We start from the raw sequence: 26,445 nt of genomic DNA, 5'->3' as shown, positions 1-26,445 counted from the left end.
TTATAGAACTTAATATTTATAATTCAGGAAAATTAGTATACATTCTTTATGTTTATTCTATAATTCAATGGCGTTAAATCAATACCTCACACAAATAATCAAAATGTTTCAAGTTGATTTTCAAATTTTTAATTTTGAATTTTCAATGCGAAAACAAAAACTTGTAGGGTGAGACAAATCTGAATATGATATCTACTAAATCCATTAGTTTTATAAATTTTCTTAGCAAAAATATGTATTTACTAATGGATCTGTTAGGTCACATGTATCCTAATTAGTGTTAACTCATATCTAAAGATTAGTGATAAAGTTGTTAGATATCTATATAAGTGTCTTTACCATTTAACTTGAATCCTTTGTTAATATATAAATTTAAAACATTTTCTTTGATTCTACTTATTGGTATATATTTTTAACATATCAATCCAATACTCCTCCTAATTATCATGTACTTTTCAATATATGTTATGATTCACTTGTTATGAAAAGATGGATGTTCAACCAATGTTGGTTATTTATTAACTAGAATGTTTAGTTCTTATGCAATTTTAAATGATATGCTTTTAAATTTTGTCTAGTTATAATAGTTGTATCTTTAACATAAATCTTATAACAAAACTATACTTGATATTCTAAAATTATTTATTTGCTCTTGTGAACCTTATATTATCCTAGAGAAACTTTGAAAACCTTTCAATAAATTGTATGTCGAATAAAGTCTTTTACTAACATTTATTTGCGATTTCGATTAAGACTATTGTGAGCAAATTTATTTTATTTTTTAAAATAAATAACTTGTTTTAGATACAATGGGAGTTAGGCTCCTTATATTTTAAAAATTAAATAGATCTTTACTTAAAAATAGTTAGCAAATTAAATTTATTTGGCTTAAGACCATAAATATGTCAATTTGAACCTTATACCCATTAAATATTTGGTGTTAGATATCCAAATAAAAGAAAATTAACCAGTGGTTTCTTATATTGATTGGATATTGTTACTTGTATTTAGTTTTTTTTTTTTTTAATTTTGAAACGTTAATATAAACCATTAAATTTAAGTTTTGTAGTATAGTTATTTGGGGAAAATTTAATTACCATTAAATATAACGTTAACTTTATTTGTGTTTTTTCTTAAGTTACTTTGTGATTTTGATATCCTATATAAAGGTTAGATAACTTCATTTTCAAATAACAAATACAAATCATTTTTCTTCCAATTTGTTTAGTAAAATAAGAATATTTCTTGTATATTTCAATCATAAGTAGATATGTCTAAATTTAATTCTCAGATTAGTACGTTATTCATTGTTGTAGCTTTGGTGTGTGCGTTTGTTCCGGTTTTCTCAGTCGAAGAAGCTGAAGCAAACTTATTATGGAATACTTGTCTTGTTAAAATCACTCCTAAGTGTGCGTTGGATATAGTCGCTGCTGTCTTTGAAAATGGAAACATGCCTGATCCTTGTTGCAATGATCTCGTCAAAGAAGGAAAAGTATGTCACGATACGCTTATTAAGTATATTGCAAATAAACCCATGTTAATTGCCCACGAAACAGAATACTTGAAGAAGAGTGATGACTTGTGGAAACATTGTGTCTCAATCTCCAAAAGTGCTTGAAGCATATATTGCTTGTACTATTTTCATCCAATAAATTGATATTACCTTGTTCTTACGATTTTCTTCACACAAACGTTTATCATTTCACTTTACTACAATTTTAACCAAAACGAATTTCTTTCTTGAAAAGTATAACTTCAATTTATGATTATCTACTTGAATTCGAAACAAAGTATTTTATAAGGAGTCGAATAGTAATTCAAAATTTAAATATTAAGAGGAGCTCTAAATATTATTGTTCAGTGAACTTTTATTTTTGTATTTGCTTTCTAATTAGAGTAATATGTTTTTCATAATTCAAAAAAGTTTTAACTTTTTAATTTTCAAAGCATTTATAGAACTTAATATTTATAATTCAGAAAAATTAATATACATTTTTTTATCTTTTTTTCTATAATTCAATGACGTTAAATCAATACTTCACACAAAATAATCAATATTTACGACCAAAGGACGACCAAAAATATACTAATGTAGAAGAATAAAGAAATTCATGGGTCTGATTCAGGCTACTAACAACCGAGGTTTAAAAGGTTGAAATTGCCACCAAATGCTAAAACATAGACTTTTTCCTATGGTTATAATATTGCAGTGTGGATAAGTCATGGCAACAACTATTATCAACTACATCCACAAACAGAAAGAGTCTTTTTGGATCTTCCAACAACGACTTAATTCCACTTCTTTTTAACCACTCTAATTTCGTTTTACAATGGTCTCTGATAACATGATTAAGTTTAGGTGCAATCCAACTTTTAAATGTTTATGACTGATACTTGCTTCACTTCTACTCTCAAGTAGGTGTACCTATTTTACCGAATTAGTTATCGAAAGGAACAAACAAAACAAGAGTGTTATCTTTTACACTTAATGCAACTAAATTGATTTTTTTTTTTTTTTTGTCAAAGATGCAACTAAATTGAATAAAAGAACAAAACCAACAGATTAACTTTTCATACAACCATTCCCACTAGTTGTTAGTTCCTGTCAACGTAATTCTAGAAGCAGGAAACATAGAGTAAGAGAGAAGAGAGACCACTGTTATGCAAGTAAGTAACAATTTTTTGGATTGAGCTTCTTCTTCTTCTTTCAACGGCTTTCTTCCGAACGCGTCTTCCTCAACCTCCCACGAGTCATCCTGATTGTCTCCTCCATCACTGTCTCCTTTGGACCTTCCGGGTTGGGATTTTCATTCCCTGATTCTGCCTCTCCTTCCACTTCTTCTATCTGCATTGGTTCCACTTGGGTGGTTGACTGTGGTGGGTTCACAATTGGGGAAGCTACTGATTTCTGTGCTATCTGAGTGGTACCCGCGTTTTTGGGATCTGCAGCTGGTACAGATGTCACTGTTGGTCTAGGTCTTGACGGGCCTGATACTTTACGGGTTGGCTCATTACCTTCATTTTCACTTGAAGATGAGCTAGAAGACGAGGACAATGATACTTCTTCAGGTTCTGATTGGGGGACAGGGGCTTTCTTAGGCTTCGCAGGAGCTTGATTAGCTCTACCTCCACGTTTCTGAATCACAAACGAATACAAATATGACAGAACATTAAATGCATATTCAATTAGATATTGTATCATAGATGTATTGACTGGTTCTCAAGGAAAAATGCAGCAAGTAACGATACTCATTGCAGATTATTAAATATACCTGAGGTGGCTGCGGTCTTGGAGTTGATTGTGCAGCAACATACTGCAAAATCTCAAGGATTCTGGTCTGACCATAACTTGCAACTCGTTGCCAGTATATAACAGCCATATCTCCTGCTCTAGTCCTTAGCTCGAGCAAACTATGGTCTATGTCATTCTCATGCTGTGAGAGATATGGCCTAAAGAAGGACTCGTAGACATATGTAGTACCCTAAACAATCATAGACAAAGAATCATGTAAACCATAAAAAGACTCATGTTTTTCCTCCATTCAAATATAAACACTTACCCTGGTTTTAGGATACCACAGGTATATGAAGAATGCCAACTTAGCTTCACTGTACATCGGAACCCTTAAAGAAAGGAAGACAAAACAATCATCAAACATAGCAAAAAAATTGTTTGTAGTTGGAGAAAATCAAGCGGGTTCGTTTAGAAATGCCCACCATGAAACAAACGCATCACCAACTCTCTCAAAAACTGTCAAGCAAGCAACCAATATCCTGTGATTGATAAGTTTACTTAAAGTAAGTCATCTCTGTCACAAATTTCCAACCTTCAACCTTACGAATGAGAGACAAAGGAAAAGGCAATAAACAATATACCAGTACTGACACCAAAAGCGAAGTTGCTCGATTTCAGGCCTATTCTTTTCAACAGTCTTGTAACATTCATACGCAGGGTAAGCATAGCCCAACACCATCCTATAACAAATATAGTAGTAAATTAAGGAGAACTAATCAACAGTAACTACCACATCATATATCGTTTAGCAAACAAATGAGAATATGATTTTCGTACACCAATCCTCTTGTAAGAAACGATCCAATCATCTTGCAGAAACTGAAAGCAGAGCAAAAAAGTATCAATTAACATGAGAAATATTTTCGAATAAGATCAGATACTGCAAAATTGATAGTCCTACACTAGTTTAACCTTGTTTAAAATGCTAACTACTGAGTTAAAACCTTCACGAATCATCCATGTATATGAGCTTAGCTCTAGAAAAATCACAACAGAAGTAATGAAATTGAGCATTGAAGACGGTGAATGACCAATTACGCTATTTCATAATCCTCTCGGATCGAGAAGAAATCGACAAAGGAGATGAGAAAATGTTACAGAGAATCAAGTGAGGAAAACGAAATTGAACAACTAAAAACTCGAACGATTATCAATAAGCGAAAACTAGGGTAAACGATCGAGCTAGATGATGATTAGCAACAAATACTCAAATCCTCGTATAAGAAACGAAAACAGCACAAAGAAGACCGATTCGAGAGATCGGAGAAGGTAAAGTTACCGGCAGAGAACAACAACTGTGTACGGCGGCGACGAGAATCAGAGACGGTGGGAGGAGAAAACTCCGGCGAGAATAAAAAAATTCTGCGTTATCTGAAATTTCAAAATCACCTTCTCTCTCTCTCTTTCTTCGGATTTGCTTTTTTACAGATTTTTAAAGTCACGCCTCTTAGAAAATTATGGATTTTGATTAGTTCCCTAAAGCATATAAAAACCAATTTTTGACTAATAAAATATTTAGTTTATTCTAGCACACCGTTAGAAGCTAGGTATTCTATTTTTCTCGTACGTTACATCATCTTGACTTATAACTTTTTAATTTTTACTTCAAAAATAGAGTTTGGTGAAAAACCGCACAGAGAAATCAAACCAACTGACGTAAAAATACATATGTAATGATCACTAAATCACATTTGTCTGTATTACAAGAGGACGAGAGTAGCAAAACTGTTTAGATCCACCAAAATAACCTATCATATCAATCATCAATGCATTATCTGAAATGCTTCTTCCTTTGTTTTGTTGATCATATTGTTGAAGTTGATCGAGTAGGCGTTCTGAATCGAAGCTCAAGCTGTTTTGGGAGGAGCTCCTTGTGCATATTTGGCTTTCTTTCTTAAATACTTCTCTTTTTTCCTCTGTTTTATCATTTTCGCCTCTTCCATCATGCGTATGTGTTTCACCTGCCTCTGTGCCTTAGTGAGTTTCCTTTGAGGGGTTATGTTTTCCTTCTTCTTCTCTCGAGTGAACTCTCTCTGAGGGCTTTTAGTTTTCTTCATCTTCAAAGGGTTTACTTTCAGAGAGCTTTTCAGCTTCTTCGATTTCTCTCGACTCTGAGGGGTTTCATCCTTCTTCCAAGCCTTTTGCCTTTGAGGGCTATTCATCTTCTTCGGAGTGATTTGACTCGGAGGAGGGCTTATCCATTGTATCCCATTATCTTTAAATGTAGGGATCTTTTTCGGCACTCGTTCGTTCTGGAAAACAGTATTTGGACACAACGCTGGTTCCGAGTTGATGTTCATATAATCAGGTTGGGCATTTATTGTTTGCAACACAAGTCTATGAGATGCCTTCCCAAGCCTACCCCCAGAAATAGATCCTTCTGGATTATACCTGCATACAAAGAGAAGAAATTGAGAATATTTAACACCATCCGTAAATAAAGGCCTTCCAAGACTCTTGAATATCACAACATTTCGTAATATTCACCTCTTGATTTTTATAACCTTTGGAGGAGCTCTTCTTTTGTCCCCATCTTCATGCCATAGAAGACCTCCAGATTTCAAATCCACTAGAGATATAGTCTGTGAAGAATATATATGAAGAACACTGTAAACTAACCACTAAAAACAAGTGACTTTGGTTCTACTACTAAAACCCATCAAAGCAGTTTCTTTGTTCTTCACCACAACTTGAAACCAAAATTGGAAGCCAATCAATAGTAAACTCAACAATACCTTTTTAGGGATTGCCAATCTTGGAATCTGATGAGTAATCTCACTGCCTCTGATATCTTCTGGAAGTTTGTATATGGCACAACTGAAAATAAAAGAATGTTAATTTGATGAATATCAGATTCCAATATGCATCTTCATAAAGCTCAAGGGGATGGATGGGGATGGCAAAAAAGTGATTAACCCCAAATTGTTGTATTGAGGGCTTACATGACTTGATTGGTTAAAACATCTTCCATACCCTCGACTGTGGAGCAGAAACATGAAGGCTGACTATCTCCACCACATGAAGCTATGTAACCATTCATCCCATCGCTGCATACATCAAGAAATTTTTGAATGTGCTCACTAAATTATCCCTTTTCTTATATGCTCAAGAAGGAATCAACATAATTTGTAAAACTAGACACAGAAAATCACATCACCATGAAATCATAACAATAACTACCTATTGAATCAACTATTCTCAAGATTCAGACACAAACCTTAGTCCAGGGTCAATTTTTTCAATGATAGTTGCACGTTCTTCATTGCTCAAGTTGTTGGTACGGCTATTAAGAGAACGGATGAGTTCACCAAGGGGATGAGAAGCAACCACAAAGAGCATGTCAAACAACGCACTGTTTCTTCGAATTTCTTCGTTCTGGAAAAAAACATATAGAAGAAAAATAAAGTTACATGTGATTGTACAATTATTTCTTATAAACAAAAACCACTACAAAAGTCAATGTACCGTCAGTGATTTCTCCACTTGCGCAGCTGCCTCCAGAAGACGCTTTTCTTCAACAAAAGGCAGTTTCGATATACCCTTTACAAGGAAAGATAAAAGTATCAAGTATGAGACCATAAAATGACTACATCTAACTGAAGAAATTACGCAGGTCACCAAACCATCAGCATGAAAAGACAATCAAACCTGCCAAGAGTAGCGTTTTCCATTCATGTCAATCTCAAAATCTGCACACCACAAAAGCTAATGAGAGGCATGGATTGCACAATAACACAACGAAAGGGACCAATCTGCAACAACTTCATACCAGCAGGATAAAAGTCAGCTATAGGCGAATCTGGATTTGTCATCAATGACCTATAGCACTCTGGGAGAGCATGTGCACTGAGAACAGGAATCCAATGAGCGAATCAGTGACAGCAGAGAGACATTAAGAATGCTCAGATATACAGATAGAATACCTTGCAGATGGAAGAACAGCCAGAAGCTGATTAAATGGTTTAAACGGGGAACCTAGTTCAAACTTAATATCTAGTTTCTCAAGGCCCTTGAGATCTGATGCGAAAGGTGCGTAATGATATGGATAAAACCTGCAAAATAAACCCGCAATTAACCACAGACAAACACATGAGAGAAATTTAAGTGTCAATGAGGTCGCCATTGCCACTAAGATTCCTATTATTATGGCCATCTTGTCCTCTTAAACTAGGCTCTTTTGGAATTAAATCACAACAGACATTAAAATCAAATTCACAGACGTACGCAGAGTATCAAACATATCAGAGGATATATATATGTACAAGCTCAGTTCGAATTAAACAAAGATGCATGGCACAATTATGATGGAAGTCTTGCACAGGAAAATTTGATATTTCGAACAGCTCAATAATTTTTTTGGCATGATGTGTAAATTAAAATGAGCATCACAATCCTATAGGACAATATGGTTATCTCAGCACAATAATCACCTGCTTCGAAATATTAAATGAAATGAACCACAAGAAAATAATCCATGTATAAAGTATATAATATGTATGAGGATGACCAGAAACTGACCAGTTCCAGGAACAAACACCATGATAATAATAATGCATTATCCAACAAAGACCTTCTGTGTACTTCAAAACCTAGCAAATAATTAAAAAAAGATCAGTAAATTGATACGTTATGGGTGACTTAAATGTAATTTATTTTCATCAAATTAAACATATGAGCAACTCACAACATCTCTGCGTATTTGTTCCATTTCCTCCACAGACTTAGCTGCGAATTTCTCTTCGTAATATCTCTCTCTCCATCCTACTTTATTTAGCTTAACCTGATAATACAACAGCCATGTGAGCTTGCCAGCGTGATTAAATGATTGATTAAACAGAAATCAAACAAACTTATGAAGATTACACACTCATGAAATCATTGATGAACACACAGCTGAAAAAATAGAAATATGACCTTATCTTGTTCTCCATTTCCTGACCTGAACCCATCACCTTTATCCCGCAGTAGTTTCTTAAGCTTAAACTTTAAGTCTTCTTCGTTATCTAGTTCCTGAAAACCGCTGTGTACTTTAGTGCACTTACAATAAGAAAGAAAAGTTCAAGACCAAAAATTTAAAATGGAGTAGTTAACACTTAAACCAGCACATGATAAAATTAAACAAAAGAAATGCAGTTCAAAAAAAGGCGAGAAGAGCTAAAAATTTGTTAAAATTCCTCCTCGGATACGAGATGACTTACTTCTGCTTTGAGGCTATTTTCTGTTTCAACATTCGCCACACCAATGTTATCATCCAAAGACAGACGCAAATATTTTCGTGAAGGTGATGAATGCAATGAATCAGACACTTCATCTAGAGAATCTAATTGCACCAACTTGCCAGAGAATTGTCTGCTTGCTTGAGCATTGTCACGAGCATTGTCACGAGCTTTGTCACGAGCTTTGTCACGACGAAACCTTTCTGATTGCCTCTGTAACAGACATCATAACACTTGCACCAATGAAAAACTATCCATAGAAATGAAACAGAATTTATAAATTTTTCATGTTTTCTAATCTTCATTTTCCCTGGATCAGAGGGGTATTAAATTCGTCAGCTAGTGTAGACAAGGTTTTAACCCATGGAAAGAGAGGCATATGGCCATCTTTCAGAAAGAAAACCGCTAAGTACTATTCTATTCTTATAAGAAAAATACACAAGTATCTTCCCTAGAGAAGCAAACTGACAATATTTTTATTATACATGGTTGTTACCCCAAAACATTCACGTTCTTTAACCATTCCTAAGTTTTTCCACTTTGTCTTAAGTATCTCCTACTCAACTTTAAGTTGCGACTTTCCCTGGCCTAAAAATCCACTGAGCTACTATTCACCTAGAGGAAATACGGTTGTACAATGAAACAAAGTTTTTTACATGCCAGAGAGAAGTGATTAATAGCCTGGCCGGGACATGTAACAGATGAGACACCCATAGCATTAGATGGAGGCTAATGTTATTTAATCTTGTCGCTTTCAACCTAATATCTTAAAATGCAAGGAAAATGCAGATTACTGCAGAAAACAAAATTATTGTATGTGGACATTAACCTGCTGTACTTGTGCTCTCTTCTGAAATATTTGATTTTCATACATCCCAACGGCCTTGATGAAACGCTCAACATTTCTTAAGTTCAGCTGAAAGTTAGTAAACAAAAGTTTAAAAACTATACAATCCAACAGCTACACCAAGTAAGATAAAGAATGTTTAATTTCTGCACCTTGCTTGAATCGGTTAAGTATTTTTTTGCTGATCTAAACTTATTCTTGTACACAGACATCAGCAGTTCTATAGCACCCTGCAACACAACAACAATAATAAGTTGAAAAACTTTTTTTAAACTTCTCAAGGGTTTCTAAGTAAGCTCATAAGACTTTCAATGATGCAAAGATGCGACAAACTTTTTTGATAGAACACAAACTATGAGTAAATATGTACCACGCTATTCAATACCAAAGTATTCTCAACTACAAATGAAATTTTTTATAAAGATTTTTATGAAGTGATTTATGACTCTGACATAGAAAAGTATGATATAGGAACATCTCCTATATCTAAGAAACCTCATTTTTCAACAGATGTTTTTGAAAAAACTAAGATAATGCTACATGACTAACAAATGGAAGGGCACACTCTACCAGGCATTTCGACAACTGGAAGAAAGTATTATCAACAGAAAACTACAAACCTCCCGTATCTCGAGCGTAGGCATATGTGGCAGGAAATCATTCCCAACGAAAAAACAGATGAAGATGAAGTCATCAATTAAGCGGTCCAAATTTTTTTTTGCTCCAGGAATCTGCATGTCGTGTTCCAAATACTCTCGTAGTATCCATATATTGACAAACTGCCAAAAAGTAAGGATAGTTAATGATACTGGTAAAGATAATAATGAGCCCTTTACATACGATGTAATTTCGAAAATATAGTATTGAGGTGTATAATCCTGAAAAGTACCTCATATGGCTTCTTCACCACAACATCTGCCTCAGTATTATCAAGCATTTCTCCTGTCTTCCTCTTTATCTTTCCCTCACAATCTGCTGCTCGGTGCCCCTCTTGACCACACAAGAAGCATTTGCCTTCCTCTCCAGGAAAGAAAACAACCTAGGTGACGTCACCAAGGAGAAAATACAGATACATTGGTATAAAGTGAAGCAGAAAAAAAAAAAAACGTATCTTCAAACTTCAAAGACTTGCATACAAATTGGTAACTATTCCATATGTTAATCAAGTGTCAAAACATATTGAAGAAGCACATGCTGAATTACAAACAAGATAGATTGGTCATTGCTAGTCTAGTCTAGGTATAAAACTAAAAGGAACAATTCTACAAACCTCACGAAGGATTGAAAAATGAATTTCGTGGGTGGCCAAAGACAGCATGATCAAATCGGCGTCCTGTTGTTAAGAAATAATAATAGAATGGCCTTATTAGCTTGCACAATTAAGATCAGAACAACCTTGTTGCAAAATCAAACATGAAGGCATGTAAGAAATCAGAATTAAAGGAAGGTTATATACCAAACCATATAGACAATGATGAGTGTTTGGGTTATAACCAGGATGGTTCTTATTACAACGTATGTATGACATGATCTTGTGTTCCCCCTCGCCAGGAACATTAGCATCCGAGAGTATAACCTTCAGAATAAGGAAATCATGAGCAAAACTTGAAGTAAATTGTAAACAGCGTCAAGGAAAATATCAGAGACCCTAATTAATACCTTAATATTTTTCCACCCAGGATCAGAATTTAGTCTAACGTGAATGTAGTATCGCAACGCAAAGGACAGAGTAGCCATGAACTCTGTTCCAGGAGTAATAACATTAGAGTCAAAAACTTGAGAATCCACTTTAGGAGGCAACTTCTTCCCTTCTCTCTCAAACTCTTCCCGCAGCTGCTCTTCTTCAGCTGCCTGCAAATAGCAGGTAAGACCGTAAGAGCTTAAAAATATCTCAATGGTAAACACTGTTCCCAAGATAGTAACATAGCAATTGATTCAGCATTCACTAGTAGAATCATATGATCGTACAAGACAATAATTATTATCAGAGATAATTAATTCTAATCATGACATACAACATATAACGATATGATCACATGAACAAAGCTATACTCAGCAGAAAGCTTTTCTTATATGATCTAAAAGTTAAGGTATTTTTCGATAGTAATAACTGTTACCAACATAGCGACATAATGATCGATTCATCTTTCCCCTAGTAGCATTCTATGATCATACAAGATTGAACAGTGGATCAACCCCAACAACAGGATCGATGCAACTATAACCAGAGATACTTATAGTGGTATACATGCTATCAAATGATCGGTCATGATACAAATTCAGTGAAATAGAGTATAAAATAGGAGATGGCACATACTGCTTCAGCTGCATCTTTAGCAGCTCTAAACCTTCTAGCTCTCTGTTGATTCATTTTAGCTCTTGGAGCAACACCATCTGCAAATTACACACAACAAAAACAATGACACAAATTTCATAAACACAGCGAAAACTTAAAAACCAATTCGTAAAATGTAATGAGACAAAAACACTCACCAATAGCCATGAATAAGAGCTTCCGAGGTCGAACCATAACAAAAAGCCTATCAATGTAATCGAACATACATTGAAACACTTCCGTAAATGTAGTTGGAGAAGGTTTGTCTTCAGGATGGAAACATGGATGAATGATTCCGTTCATGTCGAGATAAAGATTGTCATACTCGTAACCATTAGGATTAGGTTTGCTTGAATCGATTGGAATCGTGACGCCGCCGCCATTAACTTCGAGTGGCTCTTCTTCAATAACTTCTTGTATAGTCAATGGATACCTCTGGATAAGCCATCTGTAGAACGACGGAACTCCCATCGGAAAATTATCGTGAAGAAAGTTTAAACCCTAAGCTCTGTAGCCACAAGACTTTGCGGCGGTAGTGAACGGGAACGGTCACTCTTTAGGTCACACGGAGGAATTAATTTACTTTGATTGTGATGACCTCATAACAGTCCCACACTTGCTATTTCCAAATCGAACCGGATAAATTGTTGGGTTGTGGTTCAAATTGGTTAAACCAGATTCAATCATTTTTTTTATTTAAAAAAAAAAATCTTAAATATTGAAATTAGATATAAATGTATTTGTTTACCCTAGAATTAGAATGTCAAAAATAAGAAAAGCATTTCTTTACCCTATATAATTATGTTAATTTGTTAAAATAAATGGATGGTGGTCATATGTTAAATGGCTAAGTTAAAAAAAAAAAACTTAATGATTTAATCCATATATTTTTAAAGTTGGGGATTAAAATGTTTCAAATTTGAAAATTCATGTTTTTTTTTCTCTTTCATTTACTGGTCTAGTGGATGGATAGTGATCTTTTAGTATTTCTATAAGTATTTTTGGAGTCACTTTTTATGGGTGGGTTAAAAACTTAAAATGCATTTGGGTACATTTGTTACCGACCCGTTAATCTATTTTGTTTATTAAATCTTATTTGGGTTGTTCATATAAAACTCGACTATTTAAAAATATAAATATTTAGAAGATTTGGTTAAGATTTAAAACTATGAATTTTTTATCATCTTTATTAAGAAAAATTGTGCATATATTATGATTCAAAATTGTAAAAACGGACATATATTATCTAGTTGATGAAAATGTGTAAGTTTAACGTCTTACATTGGTTAAAAAATTTAGACAATAAAGAGTTTTTTAGCATGACGGGTTTGGCAAAATGTTAGTTAATAACAATTATAAACTATCCAATATAAATATTTTATAAATAAATACAGTTTGAAATTTTTTATATATATTAAGTTTAAAAAATAAATCATATTGCAATTAAAATCTAGTTAAGAGTAAAAAAAATATAGTTAAGAGTAAAATAAATCAAATATTGCAATTCAATCTTTCTTTTGGAAGAAGCGATTTGCGCATTAAACGTAACTTTATCAGCAACTGACACCGAACGACATAATATATTATGGACGACCAATAGACCAAAATTCAGAGGTCTAGTTTTTTCTTATAAGAATTAATTAAATAATCACACACGATCTTCGTAAATTAGGGAGTGTATCCAAACACACATTTGGAATGATATGTTCTAAAGTATCATGTGTTATTCAATCATGTGTTTAAAAACTCTTTTAAATTCAAAATCAAATTATTGAAAACAATTATTTTAAGAACAGGTTTGATTGTTAATGATTTTAATGTGTTTTAGAAGATTTCTCGAACTTATATATATAAATAAGTACAGTATATATTTATATAAATCATATGATGCGGTATGGTAGGAACATATCGGATTAATGAATAAAAATTATTTGATTGCATTCTACATTTTAAGAAATTTGAAAGGATTTTAAAGTCTTTTGTGATTTAAATTAATTTTGCATATATAGTTACTATAAGAAAATTCAGGATATTATACTTAGTGTTGGTCATAGATCGGATAATCGAAATTTAAAGATATCTGATCTGTTTTTAAATAATCCGAATCTAGATCTGAAATCAAGGATATCCGGATGTAATCCAAGGTTTAATTATATATGTGATCGGTTATTGTCGTCTAACCTTTTAAAAAAAAGCCTATGAAATATGTAAATAATTGTTTGGGAAAATTTTGCTCCTTTAGTTCTAATCTAAAAAATGCTCCCCTAAACTAATTACAGAATATGACGTAGTAAATATAGGATACTAGAAATTTATAAAAAGATAAATAATATGAAGAGAATCCAATGCAATGCACTTGTCCCACAAACCAAACCATGCATGGCGAATTGGTGATTGAAGACTTTTCACTGAATAATACTACCAAAACTTCGAGACTCATAAGTGATACACACAACTAAGTCGTCGATGGCTATAAGCTTTAAGTCTATCGCTAGACTGTCCACAGGTTTCCTAATCTTCTTTGTCTTTTAGCCTTTCTATATTATCCAACATATCTTTAAATTTCTTTAATTGACATCTCCCTAGCCTATATAAAGGCATAAGCATGAGTGGCACTGATAAGCAAAATAAGAGGGAATATTAAGATGACATCTTCTATGGTCTCTTCCATGGCTCTCTTTCTCCTTCTTCTTCTTGTGTTTCCGCATATGGATAAAGCCCTTGGCGCACAAGAGGAAGCCCAGAAACAAAGTGAGTCTTTTAGATGTCCCGAGGTCATTAGTATCATTTTATGTTTATTAGTTAGGTTTATTATTATTAGTTGTGTTTAATTAATATTGATTTTGGTTTGATTTAATGTTTGTCCGCATTTGAATAGACTAATGAGCAGTGAAATGATGAAAAATTGACACTTACCATCCTACAGGGATTCCTCGTTTCAGATGTTCTCCACGAATCCCCTTTTGTACAAATCCAAACCTACCTTCTCCTCCGCCCCACAGGTCTTTCAAAGGCACACTCGAACCTGGTCATTGACTTCACTCTAGCTTCGAATGCGTGTGAACGTGTGCATGTTTCTTACATTGTGCTTTGGTTTGTGGTTTCTATCCTTGTTTATCTTTGCATGTGTTTGTCATATTTTACAGTTTTATCGAACCGTCGCTTGAATAAATAAATTTGCATGTCCTTTTATGTTTAAGACCGCCTCTCTCTACTTACGTTGGATCGTTCAAACATTTCTTAACATTTGGCACTAGAAATCCATCTCTGACAGGCTGAACCACAAAGCCTAGTATATATTCATTAAAAAATAAATGTGAAAATATGAAATATATGGTTAGTTCATTTAAGCCTTTGATGGAATGAATAATGACGACTTCTTCCCAAATCTCACAAGGGACTGATCTAACTTTTTATTTGTCCAAATTATGGGAATGACATTATTTCCCACAATCATTGTCCATCTGGGACCCTTTGTCGGGCCTTACGTAATAGAGCATTTCTCAGCTAAGACAATGACGATTTAACTTAGACTATTATCTTCTCTATTAGTGCCGATCTGCTTTTTCTGATATCGAAATTGTAAAGCCCAAAATTCATACAATGTAATGAGACGAAAACACTGCATATAATGTAATAGTACTCACCAATAGCCACAAACAAGAGCTTCCGAGGTCGAACCATAACAAAAAGCCTAGCAATGTAATCAAACATACATTGAAACACTTCTGTAAACGTAGTAGGAGAAGATTTGTCTTCAGGATGGAAACACCGATATATATATATATATATATACTTTTTATATGACTACAATATATTTCAAAACTTGATTGATAGCAAACAGTATAAACATTTGGATCATGACTCAAATTTAATTTGAGTTTAAATGGACAAAATAGTGTGAATCAACTAAACAATTTTATTTCTTTAAGATAATCTCAGGAATGCATTTAAATGAGAATAATAACCCCAAAATTGAAAAGATACAATATCATGATTTCAAAGTCGATCATTTAGAGTCTTTCTAGCAAGTTGTAAATCCTTAGATATAATCGCTCTCTTGGTAAAATGTTAAACATTTGGTGAAAATTAGGAAACAAAATTACAAAATGATTTGAGAGTGAAAGTGTAACTTATACCCAACAAAACGAAGAAAAACACATGCCAACATAGAACCATGGCACCAGAACACCGGAGATCTCACAATTATTAAAGTAAAGAGCCATGTAGACGCGGTAGGTTATTCAAATTCCAACCAGATGCTATGTATTATCCATATCACTCTTCCATTTTTCGTTTTCACTCCTTTACAAAGGAGTGAAAATGTAAAGTGGAAAAGAGATATGGATCAATGCATAATTTCTGGTTAGAACTTGAATAACTTACCGTGTTGTCCTAAATCTTTACTCTCATTTAAGGATAGTGATATTTCTGGTGTTGTCGTGTCATGGCTCTCTGTTGGGATGTGTTTTTGAACGTTTTGTTGGTTAATATTACACTCTTAGTGTCTAAATCATTTGTAATATTATTTGTCAATTTCATTTGTTTGATGTTTTGCTTGTACTCACAACATTTATTGTTATGTAGTTGTCATCACGCCAACAAAACTTGGAGTAGACGCAGCACACTACTAATAATAGATTGTTCTAAGTTGTATCAAAAGAAAATATAATGAATTTTTAAATGCTACTTATCTGCGTGAAATTTGAGTTAATTATATATAAATAATTTACACTTATTATTTATATCAATTTTTAAAATCAATTATATATAAATAATTTACACTTAAATTCAGCATTTTCATATTCTGTAGATAGAAACTTGTTTCATTTAATTTGGGCATAGAATTGTTTTTCATATTTTCTTATTATATTAGTTATTTTATTTTTCAAAATTAATATATTAAATAAAAACGAAAACAAAAATTATTTGACTCTCAATTATATTATTATAAATTTAAACATCAAAAGTATTTATACTAATAAATACATCATAGCTTTTAATGTTTTTATCATTTTATTTTTTGTTTATACAGTATTTAGATTATTTTAGTGCGACTGATTGGTTTATTTTTAATGAAACATAATGTTTTTTCTTAATAAATAAAATATATAGGTCCCACAAAAAAAGCAGAGAAAACTCTCGAGTCGTATATCACAGTGAAATCTCCCTAGACTAATCATTTGTGATTTCTTTATCAAAAATTCCAAATTGATAGATATGATCAGATCCATTTGTTCACACAGTCCGTAAGTTGTAGGTGAGTGAAATAGCTCACATTCCATCCATGATTCAGTATCAGTTCAAAAGAAAAAGTTGTCTAGTTTTTCTTTGTTGATGTGAACAAAAAATAATAATTCTACGGTTTGTGATGTTACTAAAAATTTTCGAATTATATAATACAACATAACATTGGCTCCACATACAATTCTTTTCCTCTCGAGTTTATTTGAATTTAGTACACATGATTTAAAATCAGATAATGTCGTAAGAACAACTCACACCTAAATGCACATATCATTTAATCGTAATGTAGCGGTTTGTACCGTGCTTTGCCCAATGGTCCTTCAGATCGACCGGGTTTGAAAGATCATGATGCCCTTCTGCAGCAAGCCGGCTTAGAAGCTTGTTGAACGCGCTTCCGCTCATTTTCCGTCCACCAACTCGAGCATGCCTTTTGTTGGGCAGTGCAGGTAAAGGATACATTGATAGTGTAGTTGTGCAACACGATGATTGCCAACCTCCATTTCCCCATTTGTAGCACTGTCTGAGAACTCCTGTACATGAACATACAGGTGGTGGCATCGTTGTCTCGTCGTAAACCACTTGGTTCAGCCCCACCATTTCTTGACTTTTCCAGTCAGATTTTGATCCTATTAAGATATGCTTACTTGAATCTTCGTCTGTGTAGTCATGGGTCGTCTTTACAAACATTATCTTGTTTAAGTCGTCCTCGCTCTCTTTCTTAACCTTCCTCTGATTTTTTGGCCCTCTCTTATTAGCAGCAGTTTGTGTTGTCGCCTTTGGGTTCACTCTTTTACCACGTTTTGGTTTGGCAGATTCCAAGGTGGATCCGGCAGGTGGTGATGTTGGGAGACCATCATTTGGCTCCATCTCTCTGGTTTCATATGCATTTTCAGTCAACTGAGGTATGTGATGTTGTTGATGATGATGATGCATGTGCGGATGGTGCAAGTGTTTTACACCACGTGATATTTGACATCCTGGTGGACATGCTGACATATTGGCAGCAGGAGCAGTAACCATAGAGTTCTCACGGTATTGGAGTGCTGTAAGAGCACTGTCTCTCTCCATTATCGCATTGTTGCGCTCAGCAATGGCGGTGTCCCTCTGAAGAAACGCCATGTCCCTTTCAGCTACTGCTGCTTTTTTCTCTGATATCGCCAGATTTCTCTCCTGAATCGCTGCATCGCGCTCTGCTATTATCGACATCACTTGTTTCATCGACGGCTGATGCTGCATCAACCACTGTTTTACATCATGAACAAATCATACATTCCCATCAAAAACAGTCTCAAATCTGAGGTGTTTAGCCGCAAGCATGATGAACACCCATAAGATGTATATATAGAGCAGAGAAAGGAAAACAACTGATTTAGCTTTGGGATTGTCAAGGTACCTGGCCCTGAACTGCTGCTTTATGCCGACCATTCTCACGATGCCCACCATCATCCATTTGAGATATTAAAAGTCTTGACGGTACAGCTTCTACAATAACTGAACAAGCTAACGGAATATCAAAATAAAAGACTGGTCCATCTTTTAATCCTCCTGCACATAGCCAATCATTAAACAGTGTCAAAAAAGACCATTTCATAAATAAACTACTATGAAGCAAAATAGCCAATCACCAAAGCATTGCTAGTATTAGTGAACATACATAAACGACTATGAAGCAAAAAAAAAATCTATACTTGAGTTCCAGAATATGATTCAGCAGAGACAAAGCAAACAATTGTTTGTCCATCTATGAGTATTTTCTGAAAAACTTTCAACAAAAACACTCAAACTCAGATGACTAAAAATAGCAACATTAATATCGAAATGGTACCATTTTGTTTCAGGATTTGCACATCAATCAATCGATTCTAACCAATACACATAAACTCTGTGAGATATCAAACTCAGCTAAAAGAAACACAGTATCATCGATTATAGTCATAGTGATAATCATCAAAAGCTAATTTGGGAAAACACAAAACACAAAATCGCCTACTCATGATGATCAATAAGAACTCTAAAACCACAAAATCTGGTTCGATACACTATCCAAAAGAAAGAAACAATCCAAAAATTCTCCAACTCTAATGTCGATAGAAACAGGCAAAGCTCATCAAAATTAGGATTTAGCCATTTGGAATCAAATCGAGTAACTTAATTCAGCAATTAGGATTCAGCCAAGCCCTAATTACTTCAAACGAGCTTCGATTAATAGGAAATGAGCTTAGAAGCTTGGTAAGAACTTGGAGAAAAAAGTGAAATGAAAAGGGGCGGCGAAGAGAGAAAGAAGATGGTGGAAGAGTAAGCGAAGTTTACCGGGGGAAGTAGAGAGAGAACCCGCCGGAGAGATACAGAGAGACGACGACGGTGGTGGTGGTGGTGGTGATGACAAGCAGAGCAGAGAGATTGAAACCCTAATTGAACTGCGAGAGAATAAAGAAAAATATCTTTGTGGAAGAAACAGATCGGGGAAGAGGAAGATGGATTTCTTTCTTTCTAACTGTTTTTACGTTTGGTAAAAACAAATTTTTAAACTTTTAACTCTTTTTTCACCCATTTGGTAAGTGTTTTACTGTTGCACTGTTGTTGTTGAAAATTAGGTGACCAATTGGAAAAAAATAAAATAAAAAATGTCTATTAGTATTATTATGTAATTACCAGTTAGATTATTTTTATATAAAATTTAAAGTGTGGCTGGTGTGGTCATTACAGTTTATATATAATTTAACATTTTACGATCAATATTAATATGGCCTTTTTGAAACTTCAGTCTCGGTCGCCAAATATCAATAAAACGTTACCTTTCCTCAGAACAATCGACTCTATAATTAGATAGTAGCACATTTGTTATGAGATTTTATCACAAACAACATTTGATGCCCCAACGTACTTAACTTTGACGCCATGTGAACGTGGATTCCTGCAGCCTAAAACAGAGCACCTACTTGATCTGAATAATAGATTTGTTTTATTAATAGTAGCCTTAAGACATTGATACTTTTTAACTCGACAGAGGATTCTCGTCCCCATGCATTTCTCATTAGGCATGACCCAAGAGTTATTCTCACAACGAGAAAGCTCTCGTGCATTCCAAGTAAACTGAGAAGACGAAAGATGAATGTTATTCCAAACAATTGATATAATATATTTTAAGTTTAATTGAGTAACTAGCACAACTGTACTTCAAAATTATGCAACTACCAAAATTCTTGATCGTTGTTTTATTTTTTGAAAAAAAAAAATTATGCAACTACCAATTTTGTTTTATAACAAAATTCAAGGAGTTTCTAAAATAAGTTATATACTTTTTGCAAGAAAACTAAAGTCTTGTCATTGATCATTGTTTCAAATATCATGTATTGTTTTTAATCTATTTTATGATTTAACTCTAGCCCGTCGCACCTATGCCCTCCTCTTTTGGGACTCAGTGGATGATTAATTCAGTGTACAAAATATAAGATCATTAATTAGAGAACACTGGTATTGAGTTTGGAACCATATGTATATATTAATATATATCTTAGGTACATATATACAGATTGACAATCCTAAATTTAAACATCAATGTCTATGTACATCTTTGATCTTAATTTCAATTATATGCATCTACTATATATCTTTCTTTATATATTTATATGTAGTGTATCACAATGCAGAATCTTGTTTTATTCTTATTTGTTTTGTTTTTCTTTCGTCGTGCATCCTTATATATTTGCCAGTTTATATCATGATTCGTACAAGTGGAAATATCTAGTTGTTTATAAATCGAACCACCTAGTTTACTTCCACGTCAACGGACATGTTGTTGTCACCAATCGAGAAACGACATATTCAAATGTTTTATGAGCCAACAATTGCGTAACGATCATGTTTTGTGTATATATATAAATCACATTTTCACATTTCCATAGCTACAAACAACGAACATGGCTAAACGTTTTCTGCTTCTTCTTCCTCTTTTGTCATCTATTCTTCTTCTTGCCGTGTCCGTCACAGCTTACTCCACAACAACGCCGTATCAAGGCTACAAGCCGGAGAAATTCACCCACCTCCACTTCTACTTCCATGACGTCATCTCCGGTGACAAACCTACCGCCGTCAAAGTTGCCGAAGCCCGCCCAACAACCACCCTCAACGTCAAGTTTGGCGTGATTATGATCGCTGATGATCCGTTGACCGAAGGACCAGACCCGAGCTCAAAGGAAGTGGGAAGAGCTCAGGGGATGTACGCATCAACAGCCATGAAGGACATAGTCTTCACAATGGTCTTTAACTATGTTTTCACGGCAGGAGAGTTTAATGGAAGCACCATCGCGGTGTATGGACGGAATGATATATTTTCGAAGGTGAGAGAGTTGCCGATTATTGGAGGAACTGGTGCTTTCAGGTTTGCTAGAGGCTATGCACTGCCCAAGACTTATAAGATTGTTGGTCTAGATGCCGTGGTCGAGTATAATGTCTTCATTTGGCATTAATCATTTGCATATTGTCTAATGTCTTTCCGAAACAAATTGTTTCACTTTGGTTTTCTTATATTGTTTTTGGTTCTTTTATATATATATATATATATATATATATAACAATTGTTCTGTTTTTGTTGTGGATCGTTTAAAGTTCAAAAGGTGTTGTTTGTCTGAATATTTTGAGAATTAAGATGTCAGATGTGTGAGAGTCTCGTAGTTACTTGAAATTTCTGTTCGTACTAATTAAGGGTGAGTATGGGGCAAGTAAGATGTAGATATTGGTGATAGAGTAAATATATGGTTGAAATGTCCTAAATTCATTAACATTTATTACTTTAATTAAATTGTTATATCGAGATTTGGCATTCGTATAATATAAGTGGTTATAATTTTTTTGGTGAGGTGTGCATAGGGTATATCTAGAGGAAAGGAAAATGTACACAGGAATAGTAAGATGAAGATATATAATATATCATTATATGCCCCCTCAAGATGAACCACCATTTGTGAGTCTAATCTTGTCAAAGAGAAGATGAAACTGCGTCCGTGGTAAAGCCTTGGTAAGAACATCTTTAAATCTGAACCTTGCGGAGATAAGACTAAACCCAACACTGAGAAGAAACTGCCCCAGCTCGTCGATACATGCTTGCAGAACTTGTTTAAGCATCGTCTTTGACGGGCATGGAAGCGTGAATAAGTAAAGACAAGCATGTCTCTAGGATATGACGATGCTTTCTTTCAGAAAAACCATTATGCTTCGGAGTGTGTGGTGGTGTTTTGTAATGGTTGATGCCGTGATATGCAAGGAAGTTTGCCAGTGCTAGATACTTGCCTCCATTGTCAATATAAAATGAGCCAAATTTGAGAGAAAAGCATTCTCCAATAGTGCCTTGAATCTTTCTCCACTAGTGCCTTGAATAACTTAAAAGAATTGTGATATACAAATTCCAGTACATTAGTAATCATCTAAAAAACATTGTAAGTTTGTAACTACATTATATGTTTATTTCATGGTAACATAAGTGATAAGACTATTGATATGTTGCGTTTTTGGTGTCTTAGATCTCTTGTCTAACCTTCGTTTTGAGTCATTTATCATGTCGTAGTCCGTTTTTACGTCTTTTTGATCAAGTCTTGAGTCTTTTGCAGGTTTTAGGTACTTGTGAATGGATTAGATAGTTTTGAGTTTATTCGGGTCGAGAAAGAACGAGAAAAGCTGAAGCGGAGAGAAGACGGGGTAAACCGATTGGTCCAGGCTACAACAAATCGGCCATAGACGGTTGGACCGATCGGTCCGTACTTCAACGTTTCAGACATATACGGTGGGATCGATCGATCCACCTCTGGATCGATCGATTCGTGAATTCCCTGGAGAGACATAGACGGTTGGACTGATAGATCCACCTCTAGAAAAAATTGAGATGGTAAAGGTAAAATTGAAATTTTATTTTTGTTGTAAGATCGTGAGAATGAAAATAACAACAGTTAATGGTTTGGATATTAAATTACACAGTTTTATTACTTTATGTATTAATCTTTCAACAAAAAATAATTGAATATTAAACGTATAAATTAAAAATAATTGATATATTTTTTTGGTATTTTCCCTAACATTACCGAAAATAACTAGATGTAAACCGGTCCGTATATCCTCAATAAATGCATTTGTTCTACTTTTCAATGAGATAGTCTTCATTTGTTAAAGGGAAAACCGCTCTCCGTTGTGGTGGAGTTACTAGCCCCTTTAGGTTAGTCACTTTATCAAGCTTTTCTCTAAAATGGTTTGGTGATAGGCGTTTTAGTTAGTGCCTGATTCTGATTATATTGTATGATTTCTTTTATTTTAGTTTCGGCTCCCCTCTTTTGGGCATAGTGTCTGAAGATATTCTGTTATCCCTCGGCTTAGTTTTTGGAATCATTTCATTGATCTCCATCATTTGTATCTTCATCATATTTATATAATATGGCTTTTAAACGGAAAAAGATGGAGTGTAAACAGACTTGGCGTCGCCTACGTGGGTTATATGACTTATGTGTTTATATATTTTCATTTAATATATATTTATAATTTCTCTTTAACTTATATTAATTTGACTTCATCTAATTTCCTATAATTTTATTTTCAAGATTATCTTTTATATAAGACGATGAACCCCTAAAATTTGAAATTTTAAGAAGTCTATGATATGGCTTCGTCAAAAATAAGTAAGTTTTATATTCTTAACCAAATCAATATTTTTATTATTAGACTACATATAATTATTGGTTTTTTTTTGTTTTTACTTTAATTTGATGTATCATATACATTATATACCATTCCATAGATACATCAACCGTCTTTAATCGTTTTATTTTGATTAAATTTTGGTGTAGGCGATGTGTTGTTGTCCACTCAGTCCTTAACGCTTTCTTAAACATAATTTCCTAATTATATAGTATTACGCATTGTATTTTTCTTTAATTGTATTTGAAAATGTTTGACTTCACAACATCAAGTAACAAAAAAAAAACCCATGTATTTTGCATGTATATTAGTGTATATATATTCTTAAAGATTATCTACGTTTAGTTATAAGATAATTTATATAATTCTTTTAAAGCAAATTTTAAGAAACCAAAGGTTCAACCATACAATCTCACTAGTGTGGTTAAAAGTAATATAATAAAAACTTGACCAACTAAACCAAACAATTAGTTAATCTTTTTAAAAAATGGTGTGTTTTACGCATGGGTGGAATCATTTGTAATTGAATAATTGGCGTGGTTCCAAACAGAAGCCGTCTCAAAAAGTTGTAGTGTCTTTGTAAAGTGGATGGATCATTCATGGTGTACCAAAAGGAAATATAATTAATTAGAGAACAGTAGTATTATTGACTTTGTCTTACATTAATGTAGACAAGAATGTCTTACATCTTTCTTTCAACTACTACATACCTTTATTTTATATATTTATTTACATCATTATGTAGCGCACAATGCAGAATTTTATTTTTATTCTTATTTGTGTTAATTATCAACTACGTACTTTTATTTATACCTATTTTAAATTACTATCAAATACAGTACTTTTCTTTTTTTTTGTTAAACGGGAGAATCCCATACCGAAACCTAGACTAATCCCATATCGCAGTAGAGCATTAGAATTCTTCTAACCATTGGACCTTTATTAAAAAAACTCCGATATAACGTTACCATGATTCATACAGGTGGAAATATCTAGTTGTTTATACCTGTATGAATCATGGTAATGTCATATCTGAAAACGACATATTCAAATGTAATATAAACCAACAATAGAGTACTGATTTTGCTTTGTGTATATATAAATCATATTTTCATTTCCAACAGTATCATATCACTAACATGGCTAAACGTTTTCTCCTTCTTCTTCCTCTTTTGTCAACTATTCTACTTCTTTCCGTATCCGTTACAGAATCCGAAGCTTACTCCACAACAAAGCCGTGTCAAGGCTACAAGCCGGATAAATTCACCCACCTCCACTTTTACTTCCATGACGTCATCTCCGGTGACAAACCTACCGCCGTCAAAGTTGCGGAAGCCCGCCGAACAAACTCCTCCAACGTCAATTTTGGCGTGATTATGATCGCTGATGATCCGTTGACCGAAGGACCAGACCCGAGCTCAAAGGAAGTGGGAAGAGCTCAAGGGATGTACGCATTGACAGCCATGAAGAACATAAGCTTCACAATGGTCTTTAACTTGGCTTTTACGGCGGGAGAGTTTAATGGAAGCACCGTCGCGATGTATGGACGGAATGAGATATTTTCGAAGGTGAGAGAGATGCCAATTATTGGAGGAACCGGTGCTTTCAGGTTTGCTAGAGGCTATGCACAGGCCAAGACTTATAAGGTTGTTGGTCTAGATGCCGTGGTCGAGTATAATGTCTTCATTTGGCATTAATCATTTGCATATTGTCTAATGTCTTTCCGAAACAAATTGTTTCACTTTGGTTTTCTTATATTGTGTTCTGTTTTTGTTGTGTCGTTTAAAGTTTAAAAGGTGTAGTTGTTTGAACTTTGAACCTAGGGAATTGGATCAAAAATAAAGTTGGGTTTTAATATTGATTAAACCAATATTGGGTTCACGGTTTTAGTATATGAAACCATTAAAAACAACGCCATAGCTAATCAATTTTTAATACATTTAAATAAAAAACTGTACCAATAATTATTAAGACCAGCTTTGATTCCCATTATTAATTCATATTAAAAAAAATGTGAATGTAAATGCTAAATTTGATGGACCTTCATGAAAAAAAAAATTCTCTCTTTCCACTAATTAATTCTTCTACTATATATTAACAAGTTAGACCATTTTCAATGATTGTCTCTATTTTTTCTTGTAAATACAGAGAAAAAATAGAAATCTCTATTTTTACTCCAATGGTTCCTAAAAATAGAAATCTTTATGTTAGAGATAAAAATAGAGATGAGTTAAAGATGCCCTTAAGATTCTTCTGATCTATTAAAACTTTTGTAGAAGCATGAGACAGCACACGAAAGTGGAACCTTATAGCAAAACGATCCCAAAATAGACCAATTTCGTCTCTTTTTCTCAAACCTCTGCTATTTATCTTGACTAAGAATTAAAATATTTATTAAAATGAAATTGTTTAGGTTTTACAAAATTTGTTAAAACATGGAAGCAAAAACCATACTCAGAATTTCAACCATCGACAGAAGTAACTTCACCTTTTACCAAAAACAAAAAAGACCATCGAGAGAAGCAATTCAGCTCACGAGTCAGATGAAGTGATAATCCCAAGGAAGAGGATAAAAGAGAAGTAACTTGACCAGAAGAGGATAATCCTGGATTTGGAGATAGAGATACATAAATCGACGAGTACAGAGAGTTCTAAAAGAGAAAACTCATATATCCACATACATAATATTGTGAGATCTATATGTTTCTTGTGTGAGAAGTAAACACTCAAAGCCCTAAATCTCAATAACATGTTAATACAACTTAGGATATGCTTGTGAAACAATTTCAAACATAAAAGAAAAACAACGATATAGAGTAATAGA

General features: G+C 33.8%; 8 protein-coding genes and 1 pseudogene across 14 annotated transcripts; 4 read left to right on the top strand and 5 right to left on the bottom strand.

Annotated features, from left to right (window-relative positions):
* Nucleotides 1–1,210: 1,210 nt before the first annotated feature.
* On the top strand, nt 1,211–1,643 carry AT5G42567 (inhibitor/lipid-transfer protein/seed storage 2S albumin superfamily protein (DUF784)). Its single transcript, NM_001085224.2, has one exon. It carries the CDS (start codon nt 1,271–1,273, stop codon nt 1,616–1,618), a length of 348 nt encoding a protein of 115 aa, NP_001078693.1. The 5' UTR covers nt 1,211–1,270; the 3' UTR covers nt 1,619–1,643.
* A 781-nt stretch (nt 1,644–2,424) lies between these two features.
* On the bottom strand, nt 2,425–4,830 carry AT5G42560 (Abscisic acid-responsive (TB2/DP1, HVA22) family protein). Of its 3 annotated transcripts, NM_123620.4 has the most exons (7): nt 4,575–4,830; nt 4,073–4,114; nt 3,877–3,975; nt 3,718–3,774; nt 3,561–3,624; nt 3,273–3,482; nt 2,425–3,136 (listed from the first exon to the last, which is right to left on the bottom strand). In NM_123620.4, exons 2-7 carry the CDS (start codon nt 4,102–4,104, stop codon nt 2,708–2,710), a joined length of 891 nt encoding a protein of 296 aa, NP_568606.1. In that variant the 5' UTR covers nt 4,105–4,114; nt 4,575–4,830; the 3' UTR covers nt 2,425–2,707. The 3 variants fall into 3 exon arrangements, with proteins under 3 accessions (NP_568606.1, NP_001119361.1, NP_001078692.1); NM_001125889.1 differs by having other exon boundaries at nt 3,877–4,114; nt 4,575–4,754; NM_001085223.1 differs by lacking the exon at nt 4,073–4,114 and having other exon boundaries at nt 4,575–4,754.
* Nucleotides 4,831–12,311, bottom strand: XRN2 (exoribonuclease 2). 2 transcript variants are annotated; one of them, NM_123619.4, is made up of 22 exons: nt 11,852–12,311; nt 11,676–11,752; nt 11,018–11,209; nt 10,815–10,934; nt 10,629–10,691; nt 10,248–10,397; nt 9,979–10,137; nt 9,511–9,588; nt 9,341–9,427; nt 8,494–8,724; nt 8,210–8,305; nt 7,980–8,075; nt 7,814–7,884; nt 7,219–7,347; nt 7,065–7,141; nt 6,944–6,984; nt 6,761–6,835; nt 6,513–6,670; nt 6,238–6,342; nt 6,031–6,112; nt 5,783–5,877; nt 4,831–5,686 (listed from the first exon to the last, which is right to left on the bottom strand). In NM_123619.4, the coding sequence occupies exons 1-22, from the start codon at nt 12,162–12,164 to the stop codon at nt 5,143–5,145; spliced, it is 3,039 nt and encodes a 1,012-aa protein (NP_199069.1). In that variant the 5' UTR covers nt 12,165–12,311; the 3' UTR covers nt 4,831–5,142. The 2 variants fall into 2 exon arrangements, with proteins under 2 accessions (NP_199069.1, NP_001190450.1); NM_001203521.1 differs by having other exon boundaries at nt 4,881–5,686; nt 6,238–6,375; nt 11,852–12,288.
* A 1,855-nt stretch (nt 12,312–14,166) lies between these two features.
* On the top strand, nt 14,167–14,939 carry AT5G42530 (uncharacterized protein). The gene is made up of 2 exons (NM_123618.6): nt 14,167–14,444; nt 14,620–14,939. Exons 1-2 carry the CDS (start codon nt 14,339–14,341, stop codon nt 14,727–14,729), a joined length of 216 nt encoding a protein of 71 aa, NP_199068.2. The 5' UTR covers nt 14,167–14,338; the 3' UTR covers nt 14,730–14,939.
* Nucleotides 14,940–17,069: 2,130 nt separating this feature from the next.
* Nucleotides 17,070–19,418, bottom strand: BPC6 (basic pentacysteine 6). 3 transcript variants are annotated; one of them, NM_123617.3, is made up of 3 exons: nt 19,251–19,418; nt 18,334–18,485; nt 17,070–18,182 (listed from the first exon to the last, which is right to left on the bottom strand). In NM_123617.3, the coding sequence occupies exons 2-3, from the start codon at nt 18,388–18,390 to the stop codon at nt 17,211–17,213; spliced, it is 1,029 nt and encodes a 342-aa protein (NP_568605.1). In that variant the 5' UTR covers nt 18,391–18,485; nt 19,251–19,418; the 3' UTR covers nt 17,070–17,210. The 3 variants fall into 3 exon arrangements, with proteins under 3 accessions (NP_568605.1, NP_001078690.1, NP_001078691.1); NM_001085221.1 differs by having other exon boundaries at nt 17,070–18,170; NM_001085222.1 differs by having other exon boundaries at nt 17,070–18,118; nt 18,346–18,485.
* A 1,333-nt stretch (nt 19,419–20,751) lies between these two features.
* Nucleotides 20,752–21,698, top strand: AT5G42510 (Disease resistance-responsive (dirigent-like protein) family protein). Its single transcript, NM_123616.2, has one exon. It carries the CDS (start codon nt 20,861–20,863, stop codon nt 21,407–21,409), a length of 549 nt encoding a protein of 182 aa, NP_199066.1. The 5' UTR covers nt 20,752–20,860; the 3' UTR covers nt 21,410–21,698.
* Nucleotides 21,699–21,922: 224 nt separating this feature from the next.
* AT5G42505 lies at nt 21,923–22,509 on the bottom strand (annotated as a pseudogene; the record flags this gene model as incomplete). The annotated part of the gene is made up of 1 exon: nt 21,923–22,509.
* Nucleotides 22,510–22,549: 40 nt separating this feature from the next.
* AT5G42504 (uncharacterized protein) lies at nt 22,550–22,777 on the bottom strand (the record flags this gene model as incomplete). Its single annotated transcript, NM_001125888.1, has 1 exon — nt 22,550–22,777. The coding sequence occupies one exon, from the start codon at nt 22,775–22,777 to the stop codon at nt 22,550–22,552; it is 228 nt and encodes a 75-aa protein (NP_001119360.1).
* Nucleotides 22,778–24,614: 1,837 nt separating this feature from the next.
* AT5G42500 (Disease resistance-responsive (dirigent-like protein) family protein) lies at nt 24,615–25,571 on the top strand. Its single transcript, NM_123615.3, has one exon. The coding sequence runs from the start codon at nt 24,761–24,763 to the stop codon at nt 25,316–25,318; it is 558 nt and encodes a 185-aa protein (NP_199065.1). The 5' UTR covers nt 24,615–24,760; the 3' UTR covers nt 25,319–25,571.
* The last annotated feature ends 874 nt before the right edge of the window (nt 25,572–26,445 follow it).

This window comes from Arabidopsis thaliana, chromosome 5, assembly GCF_000001735.4.
Source record: "Arabidopsis thaliana chromosome 5, partial sequence".
Classification (NCBI taxonomy): Eukaryota; Viridiplantae; Streptophyta; class Magnoliopsida; order Brassicales; family Brassicaceae; genus Arabidopsis; species Arabidopsis thaliana.
Note: the sequence above shows the minus strand (reverse complement) of the source record. Positions and strands in the feature narration are given on the sequence as shown.

Bases quoted from the DNA above. Each gene is read 5' to 3' on its own strand.
- AT5G42567 (NM_001085224.2), top strand. From the start codon at position 1,271: ATGTCTAAATTTAATTCTCAGATTAGTACGTTATTCATTGTTGTAGCT.
- AT5G42560 (NM_123620.4), bottom strand. From the start codon at position 4,104: ATGATTGGATCGTTTCTTACAAGAGGATTGGT. The intron at 3,976-4,072 runs GTACGAAAATCA...TATTTGTTATAG, and splicing joins TTTCTTACAAGAGGATTGGT to GATGGTGTTGGGCTATGCTT. The intron at 3,775-3,876 runs GTATATTGTTTA...TATCAATCACAG, and splicing joins CGCTTTTGGTGTCAGTACTG to GATATTGGTTGCTTGCTTGA.
- XRN2 (NM_001203521.1), bottom strand. From the start codon at position 12,164: ATGGGAGTTCCGTCGTTCTACAGATGGCTTATCCAGAGGTATCCATTG. The intron at 8,725-9,340 runs GTTAATGTCCAC...TGTCTGTTACAG, and splicing joins AGAGAGCACAAGTACAGCAG to AGGCAATCAGAAAGGTTTCG. The intron at 6,113-6,237 runs GTAAGCCCTCAA...TTTTATTTTCAG, and splicing joins GTTTTAACCAATCAAGTCAT to TTGTGCCATATACAAACTTC.
- AT5G42530 (NM_123618.6), top strand. From the start codon at position 14,339: ATGACATCTTCTATGGTCTCTTCCATGGCTCTCTTTCTCCTTCTTCTT. The intron at 14,445-14,619 runs GTGAGTCTTTTA...ACCATCCTACAG, and splicing joins AGAGGAAGCCCAGAAACAAA to GGATTCCTCGTTTCAGATGT.
- BPC6 (NM_123617.3), bottom strand. From the start codon at position 18,390: ATGGATGATGGTGGGCATCGTGAGAATGGTCGGCATAAAGCAGCAGTT. The intron at 18,183-18,333 runs GTACCTTGACAA...GATGTAAAACAG, and splicing joins AAGCAGCAGTTCAGGGCCAG to TGGTTGATGCAGCATCAGCC.
- AT5G42510 (NM_123616.2), top strand. From the start codon at position 20,861: ATGGCTAAACGTTTTCTGCTTCTTCTTCCTCTTTTGTCATCTATTCTT.
- AT5G42500 (NM_123615.3), top strand. From the start codon at position 24,761: ATGGCTAAACGTTTTCTCCTTCTTCTTCCTCTTTTGTCAACTATTCTA.